This window comes from Populus trichocarpa, chromosome 6, assembly GCF_000002775.5.
Source record: "Populus trichocarpa isolate Nisqually-1 chromosome 6, P.trichocarpa_v4.1, whole genome shotgun sequence".
Lineage (NCBI taxonomy): Eukaryota > Viridiplantae > Streptophyta > Magnoliopsida > Malpighiales > Salicaceae > Populus > Populus trichocarpa.
The window spans coordinates 3,576,562-3,586,527 of NC_037290.2; the positions used below are offsets into that span (position 1 = coordinate 3,576,562).

Here is a 9,966-nt window from a genome sequence, read left to right on the forward strand (position 1 = left end):
CCAGTTTTTTATATATTTTTTTAAATATAAATTATTATTTTAATTATTTTGATATATTTATATTAAAAATATAAAAAATTATTAATTTAATATATTTTGAAGCCTACGTTACAACTTCAAACACGCAACAGTGAAAGTGCAATACCTATATGTATATTTACCATTTACCACTAGATTATCGAGTTAATTATTTTTAAAATGAGGTCTTTTTTTTCAAAAATTTCCCTGAACCAGGATCAATTATAGAGTCTAGCTAGGTTTAACGAATATAATATATAATTTTAATATATTTTTAATTAAAATTTGAAAATTAAAAGTGTGTGTGTATATGTATATCGCCAGACACTCGCATGACAACAAATACATTTGACAATAGACGAAGCCTGCATTATCTGACGAGAGAATTTAGACAACATTGGAAATAGTTGGGCTGTGCTTGAAGACTTGGTATGGAAGAAATAGTAATACAATACTGAGATTTCCATGCTAACGCTACCTTCTTCTTCTTCTTCTTCCTCTTTGATACTTCTCAAGCTATACAGATGAACTTCAAATTGTTTGATACATGATGTCATTTAAAGATGATCATTTTTTACCAAGCTTGCCATCTAAACAGAAATTTTCATGTCTTAATAATCTCTCAATCTATATACTCTCCTAGGAAAATGAAGTAGGAGGACTGATTTGATTAACAGTTGGAAATTGAGAGATCACACGTGATTTTTATCCTCTCTTTAAAACAAGGGTTTGAGTTAAATCAAATAAAACTCGCAAACGCAGGAGCCGCAACCCTACCACCACAAGTCGCCACCACGGTCGGAAATGGAACCAGAACCAGAACCAGACAACAAGCCACCGTCTCCACCACCAAAACGCCGTTCAATCTGCCACAAATGTGACCGTCCAATCCCAGTTTGCCTCTGCCACGTCATTCCGACCCCACCAATCCCAACAAGAACACAAATCATAATAATCCAACACCCCCACGAATCCCACCACAAACTCAACACCACACCTCTCCTCACCAAATCACTCCTCAACTCCTCCTCTATAATAACCCGCCGGCTTACCTCTAACACCCTGATAAACGAACCCCCTTCCTCCACCTACTACCTATTCCCACCCTCACAGTCCTCACCGGCTGTAACTCTATCAGACCTCAAGACAGCGTTAAAAAACAACACCCCTCCTGTCTTAATCGTGTTCGATGCCACGTGGAAGCATGCTAAGGAGATGGTGAGTGCTAGTGAAGGGTATCTGAGTAGATTCGCAACAAGGGTGTGTTTGGATGGTTTCGATGGAGGCATAGAAGGAGGGAGTATTTATGACTCTGACCTGGTTTTGAGAAAGGAGCCTTGTGGTGGTTGTGTTAGCACTTTGGAGGCCGTGGCTAGGTGGTTAGGGGTCGTAGAGGAAAATGGGCTTGAGATTGAAGATAGACTGGTTGGGCTTTTGAAAGAGATGGTTCGATTACAGGCTCAGTTTTTGAAGCCCATGAGGCCTAGGCCTAAGCTGCTGAAGAAAAGTAAACAAATAGAGCAAGGAAAAAATAGCAGCGACGCGTGATGGGTTTCAGCTTTGGATTTACGTTGTATTTGTGTAGCAAATGGATGATTCTTTCTTCTTCTTTTTTTATCAATATTCCTTTATGAATCAACGTGGAATTATTATTTTTTTCTAGTTAATTATTTTGCCTCCAAACTTGATATTTGAGCCGTTCATAAGGGCGGTCGACCCACAAGCAAAACACACCATGGGCCAGTTAACATGGTCCATGGATCCCCACCATCCCACACTATGATGCAGGATAATGCCAAGAGGAATTCAATGAAAACAGCACCAAAATAAAGCCCCATGGCCAAGAAAAGAAAAAATAAAAAAAACCATAGACAGAGAGAGAAGGGGGAGGGGACCCTTGATGCCGCAAGCAGGTGAGACAATACATGATACAAGGGTCATGATGCATGTCTAGTAAAGAGAGAGCCCAGTCTCAATCAATACAGATTCTACAGTGAAATCCCATTTGCTTTTTCAGACCCTTTTTCTGTGGTCACAAGGATGGCAATCACCAAAAGAGGCTCCCCACACCATCACCCCTGCACATGCTATTGATACGAGGCAGACAGTGGAGTCATGTCTTTAGAAAGTGAAAAAGCGTGCTCTGCTATGGAGGAGGAGGAGGAGGAGGAGGGAGGGAGGGATTGTATCTGTTTCTCTTCATAGTTAGTACAACCCCAAGTAGGGCTCTGTTGCATCAATCACATGATATTTATGAAGGGCCCCTTCCTAGCAAGTGAAGGCCATGTTCATCATGGAAAATCAATTCAGGAGAATATCAGCAAATAAAGGAGGAGGAGGAGGAGGAGGAAGAGGGCCCCCCATATATCTCATATATTCATCATTGCAACTTTGGGCCTCGCACATGGAGATTTACATCCATTTTTGCAGTCCTGGTTTTTGCATGCTGGAAACTCTTACAATTCGAGTGTCAAAACTCTCGCTTACAGATTCAGGACCGAAATTTGTTAATACAGAGAACAAATTAGAAGAGAAAAAAAATTCAATGTCAGGTAAATTCATATCAAGTTGTTAGCAAGAAGTTGAGACTGAGATTAACACTGTAGAGCAATCTCTTCTATAGATTTTAAATTTTAATTAAGGCATTAAAGCATAGTTTATTGCAACGTTATTAATCTAATTATAATCTGTTCATTTACGACCTAGTTGAGGTTGTTTTTTAAAATTAAATTGGGTGGATGTTGATTAGATTAAATAATATTTTTTAAAATATATATTATTTTATAATTAACTAGCTAAAAAAACATTGATCTAGTGTAATAAGATTGGTTTACAGTGGAGATGGCATTTCACTTTCGAAAAGAAGGCTATAAACTTGAAGTGCTACCTGGCCCAAATTATGATGTGTGTGTGTGTGGCCTTGCTTCTAATTCTACTTGTCTTTTCAAGGAAATACATCCTTTTCATGTCTCAAGAATCTTCATCATCATATCTTATGAACTTGTTTTTGTTTTGTGCCTTCTCTTTTCTGTTCAAAATCATAACACAGCACGGCAAAATGGAAATATATATATATATATATATATATATATATATATATATCGAACGGGAATATTTGACTGCAGAATCAATTTGACGTCCTCAGGACATTTACATTTCCTTTCTTCTTTCTGTGACAAAATCATTATTGTTGATATAATTGATAGCTCCAGCAGTTTAGCCTTTCTTTTATATATAGTTTTAGGGTTTCGCTTTACAAATCGGCATTCTCTATAGTCTATGCTGGGATGCCACTAATGATGCTATCATGAACCCTAATGATTTTCCTATGACATTAGATGCTGTCTATGAGTAATCAATTTTAAAACTCTGGTTAATCAAAGCATCGAACAAGATGACATCCCAACTTCCAATAGAGTAGAAGCATGCAACGAACAAGAGGGTTGATTTTTTTTTTTTTTTATCATAGTTACTACTATCATAGTTATCAAATCCAAATTGAAAAAGAAAAGGTTTTTTAAATATTAAAATAATATTTTTTATGAATTTCTTTTTTAAAAAATTAAATTGATGATTGATCTGAATTTTTAACTAAATAATTATATCGTTGAGATTCCACCCAAATCAAATCTTAAATCAACTTAATTCTAGTTCAACTCATCGAGAGTTTTCAAGGTAGTGTAAGCAATATAATTCAGTAATTCACGCATGCATGAGCTTGATAATTTGATTTATCAGCTATTTGACGTTCTTCTATAAGATATAATCTTTGTTTCGTTTTCATTTGAGCTGAAGTACTTGTATATATTAGGTAGAGGGATATATTATTATCTTCTATTATCTCCTATATGATTAATTGGTTCATTTTCTACCGAATAAAATTAATAAATCCGATAGAAAAGATAGAAAATATTTGAATTTGTTTTTGTATTAATTAGGACGACTATCGTTTTAAAACCACAAAACAAGATCGAGATATGGATTAATCAAAAGCTCTCATTTCTTTTGTGATCCACCCAGAAAAACAAAGAAGAAGAGACATTTGAAATCATTTCTTTTTTATTAATGGGGAGGTTTAGGGTTTTAAGTGTGTTTGTCTTTGTATTTTTTATGTTTTTTCACAGCCAACCACAGTTTAAAACACAATAGAATTTATTTATTTTTGTGTTTTAAAATTATTTTAAAAAAATAAATTGTTTTTCAAATTAATTTTTTATATTTTTATATTAATTTTTTGTGTTAATATTAAAAATAATTTTTAAAAAATAAAAAATAAATATTACTTTAATAATTTTTAAAATAAAAAATACTTTAAAAAACTATCATTATTATATTCTCTCAGACACCGTTGATATTCTTAGATAATTAGCACCTAAATCGTAAAAACAAACAAATAAATAATTGATTTATATATCCCATCAATCAATCAATCACTCATCACAATTATGAATTAAATCTTAATAGAAATTGTGCACTGAAACAATACTTGGAACTTTTCTGACTGGGTTCCAACAGATGCCAGCCAAAAATGGAGTCAAAGTGGAAAATATTGAGATTTGAGACATCTACAGATCCTAATACTATGGTTCAAACGCATGATATTGAGAATTAATTTAATCAAAAGTAATGTGATAGAAAATCATTGGACCCCTCAATCGTGGTAAAGTGGTGCCGCCATGGCATCCCATGGAAACATGGTTGTGCTCCATGCCTTGATCCCTGCAAAATCCTTGCCTCAATTCATGGTTTCTTGTTTAATATTTTTTTAATTAAGTTTGATAATACTAAAGCTAATAATAATCATTAAAGAAAATTGATTTTAAAACTTGGGGTCTTGGTTTCACATTGAAAAAGAAATATACTTACCGATGTGGTCTTTGTATTTACCAAAACCACGAGCAAAAGGTGCCAAGACATCCATGATGTTGTCTTTGATTTCTGTTAGATAAGTGTTGTAGTGGTTATTTTTTAAAATATTTTTTATTTAAATTTTTTTTTTTATATCAGCACATTAAAACAATCAAAAAATTTTAAAAATAAAAATTTAATAAAACATTATAACACAGTCCAAATATCTTTTGGTCCTATTTATTTTTACGTTTCAAAAATATTTTTGAAAAAAATTAAAAGTTTTTTTTCACATTTTAAATTAATATTTTTGTAGGTTTTTTATATAATTTTGATAAAGTGATTTTAAAAATAATTATTAAAAAATAAAAAAAATATTATTTTTATATATTTTAAAATAAAAATTATTTTAAAAAACAATCCGTTTCCGGTACCGAAGCCAAAATAGTCTTCCTAGAAGTAAAGATTTTTCTAGGAGGAGTAAAGATTGTGAGTATATCGCAACATCCTTTATCTCTTGTACACCGGACGTATATACCATGGTGGTGGTCAGCTTACTCTCATGCAGACATGACTTGTCCCTACTTGTCTGTGAGATTCCATAACCATCACCCTTTAATAGGGTCGCATGCAGCATTTGAAATTAAAAAAATAAAAAAATTATGTTTAAAATTTGTTTTGATAGGAGGAGAAGGAGAGTTCAGGGTGTGGGAGTTCTTCAATAATTCACAAGGTAACAAACGAAAGTCACATTCGAAACAAATACCTTTGTCAATTATTGATGTATGTTTGGTTTGGGTTCTAAGAAATTTTGATTTGATGTTTTGAGGAAAAACAAGAAGTAAATGGAACTTTTCAATAGTTATAGAATTCCTGAGATGATTAGAAAATATAATTGGAAAAAATTAAGATAAAACAAGAAAAATTTATAATGCTCGTTAAGTAATTAATGATATTTTATTAGTTATCTTATAAGATCTACTTTAAAGAAAAAAACTAGACATGAAGAGAATATACAATTCATAACTTATAAAAAACAATTGTTTATGATTTCTATTTGTTCATTATATATCTTAATTTTAAAAAATAAATCCATAAAATAAATAATAAAATATTAATAGTTATTCCATGAGCAACATAAAATATAAAACATGATAATACCCTTAAAATCTAAAATCCACACCATATCAAAATATTTTCATTTATAATTTCTATATCCTAGTTGTATATATTTATTTTTTAAAAATAAATCCATAAAATAACTAATAGAATCATAAATGCAAAACAGATAGATTTCTTTTTTAAAAAATAATCTCGTATGGATCTAAAATCTATGTTGTTAGAAATTCGTGGAAGTGCATTTTTCTTTAATATAAACTTCTATATAGTACCGTTGCAGAAAAAGGTGCTCTGCTTCAGCAAGCAACGTTCAACAAGTGCTTACACTTTTTTTTTTGAATTAATAAAACTGATATGCTCAATTTAATTTCTTAACCATAGAAATAATATATCTTAATACAAGGTTAACTATTTGGAAGTTACATGGTGTTCTTGGATTAAATCCACCTCTTTATTTGAATAAAAATAGACTAATGAAAAATTTATAAGATTTTTACTTTTTTATAATATGATCTCTCATATATAATTTTTGGATAACTAAAAAGAAAACACATTTCTTTTCGGCCAACCCGTTAAATAGATTCCTTCGTTTAAGATCGAAGATATGAAAATACTCTTTACTAACCTTTTATTTAGATTTATTCCAACACTAGGTTAATTATGGCATCACTTTCATGCTGGAATTTTTTTTTCATGTTTAATATTATGGTGTAGTATATTTTTAAAATATATATTAAAATATTATATATATATATATATATATTATTTTTAATATCAATATGTCAAAATCATAAAATAAATATTTTAAAAAAATAATTAAGAATAAAAGCTACTTAACATTCATCACAGTCCACTTTCTTAGGTTACATTAAAGCAAGACTATTGTCAAAGAACTATCTTAACTTAATAGTTTAAGCTGTTAGGTGAGGTCTCAAGATATGATTTATATTATTCTCTAACACACCCCCTCAAATGAAAGCCATTTGGACTTGAAACTTGTCACAGACCCATACTACCTTGTGTTTAATTTTTATCAAATAAATGAAGATGATGAGATTCGAATTCGTGACCGCTTGGTCATCAAGGCTCTGATATCATGTCAAAGAACCATCTCAACCTAATAACTTAATCTATTAGGTAAGACCCCAATATATAATTTATATTATTTTCTAACAATTATGATCATAGAAATACAAGACTATTCATTTACAATTTAAAGAATACGACACTTCTTTCATCATTATCATCATTTAATCAAGTATTATATATATATATTTTTTAATGCACAAAATGATAGCCAAGAGGGAACAATTAGAGGACAAAGTGTACTTTTCAAAGGAGATTTTTCAAGAGTAAGCATGCATGCATAAAAATAAAATGTCTAATTTCATAGGGTGACGGGGTCGAAGAATTGGATGCCAATCATCTTACTATCTACCACATCAGAGAGGATGATAGAACCAAGAGAGCTTCCACTTGTCGCAATCCTAATGGGTCTGTCACATCTCCTCCTGCATGCTCCCTTCAAGAGACTGCCTTAATTTCCCGATATGTGCTTGGAATCTTAAAAAGGCAGGCTGAAGGTTTTTGAATATGTTTTTCATATTTAAAAATAAATTAAAATGATTTTTTTAATGTTTTTTTATATGAATACACCAAAACCATCAAAAACATATTAAAAAAAACATTAATTTAATATTTTAAAAACAAAAATTACCGCGCTATCAAGCAATATCACACCATTTGATGATTGGATGGTTCATCACTTATCAATTCTCGCTCCCTTGTTTATTCCGATTTGATGAGTTGGAAAGACCCATAAATCTTGCTAAAGATCATGTTTGGTACCTCTTTTTTATATATTTTATATTTTGTCGAGCCTAATTTTCGAGTCCCTCTTCTTTTAATTCCAACGGAAAGTAATTTGACCCATGATCCGACTTTTTTATTTAGCTACATGGTTGGATCAAAACCAAGATAATCGAACGGTGGTGGGTCTTGAATCGTCCTGATTACAAGAAAAGGGGTTGATTTGAGACGATTTGAAGTAGAGGACTTGATTTAACCATATGTGCAAAGTAAAGGACCACAAGTGATTTCAAGCCACGATTATTTCTACACGAGAGAGATGGAGCAACTGGAAAAGGAAAAAAAAAAATAGTAACATTCAAGGTTCTTGACTGTAATGATTAGATGGAGCAACTCCTGTAGGCTCGAGTCCTTTTCTTTCCTCTAAATTTGCAAACCAGGTGAGGGAGAGATATAATTTTAATTTTCAAATAATTGGGTTTTATCTTTTTTTTATATTATTATTAATGTAAATGTTTGGATCAGCTTGGACATACCTCGACTAATTCCACGAGCCCTAAAGTTAATGATCATGTAAGCCTCCAGTGACCTGAGATTTATGAGACTTGAATTAGTGATCTCTAGAGAGCAAACCCAGCTGACAATAAAAATTCTTTTAAAAAATAAATTTTTTAATGTATGCAACCCAATATTTTTTATCAGGATTAAATCATAAAAAACATGCTCCTTGAACTTGTTACAAGCTGATTGAAAATTCTTGGATCACACTCCTAAAAAAGATAGCTCTTTTCTTTATTTTAATCTGATTTTTTCCTGAATGGAAGTGAATTATATCCACAATTAACCCTAAATCGACTTGACACCATCCCATTTACGAATTTTCTTAAATGGTATCCATCATGAAAGCAAGAGGGTGTCACGCATGGTACAAGAAAATGTAGCTTCAAATTTCAATTCTCTAGAGTGGTTGAGTGTATAGTACAATAATGGAAGAACAGCAAGACCCCATGCATCCTTTTATTTTGTGTGCACTAATTTGAGAAATTTTCCTTAAAAATCACTCGATAGAACTAAGCAACTACTCAACTAGCATTGTCTCTTGAAAAGAGGACATATTTTCCTCCTTTGCATGACATAATAGCAAGATCACAGATGATCGAAGGTGACTGACATGGACTAATAAATAGTAATTTGCCCCCGAATTGCAAAAAAAAAATGAAGACCAAGATGCGTATCTTATCATGGAATTGTCTAACATGTTATTTAGCAAACTTAATTTTGTTTATGGACCCATCTCATGGGACAATGCCCCCCCAAACAGGCAGATCCCACAAGTTCTTAGATTTAACAACCTTGTTTAGATTTATCTACCACGTAACTCATATTGTCCGTGTTTATTATTGTAATGCATGATATTTTTCAAGTATATTTTTTGTTTTAAAATATATTAAAATTATTAAAAAAATATTAATTTGATATTTTTTTAAAATTAAATATATTCTTGAAAGGTGTTCGATACAGTTTCAAATACAAATACCAACCATCATTGATTTTAAAAGTATTTAGCTACTAAATTAGAAAGTTGAAAATGAAAATGTTTTTTTGAAAATGATAAACTTTATGCGTGGAATAAAATGCCCACCCCAAGGTGGAGGGGAATCCAAGGTTTGTGCCATGAAAGAACAAATTTAGGGTTTCACTGTCCTTTTCCTTTCCCTACATTCCGCAAAAAGAATGGGATGCTGAAATTGGGAAAGAAGGTTTTCCTGTGAAAAATTCTCTTATTTTATAATTTGAAACATGGAGTGTTTTTTTTTTTTATATAAAAAACTTTGTTAATAATTTAAGAGATAAAATCCCATAGTAAAAATTAAATATAATATTCTCTGAAAAATATTTTTAGATATTACCTTCTCAAATTACTGTTGATTATCCTTCTTGACTTTGTGGTCCTGTTTGTTTTTGCTTTTAAAAAATTTAATTTAATTTATTTTGTTTTGTTTCAAATTAATATTTTTTTTAGTGTTTTAGATTATTTTGATGCGCTGATATCAAAAATAATTTTTAAAAAATAAAAAAAATATTATTTTAATATATTTTTAAATAAAAAATATTTTAAAAAACAACCATAATAATACTTTTAAATTGTAATTTAAATTAAAAAAAAAACCT

General features: G+C 31.0%; 1 protein-coding gene across 1 annotated transcript; it reads left to right on the plus strand.

Moving 5' to 3' along the window:
• Positions 1–378: 378 nt before the first annotated feature.
• Positions 379–1,685, plus strand: LOC7473622 (uncharacterized). Its single transcript, XM_024603370.2, has one exon. The coding sequence runs from the start codon at positions 823–825 to the stop codon at positions 1,564–1,566; it is 744 nt and encodes a 247-aa protein (XP_024459138.1). The 5' UTR covers positions 379–822; the 3' UTR covers positions 1,567–1,685.
• The last annotated feature ends 8,281 nt before the right edge of the window (positions 1,686–9,966 follow it).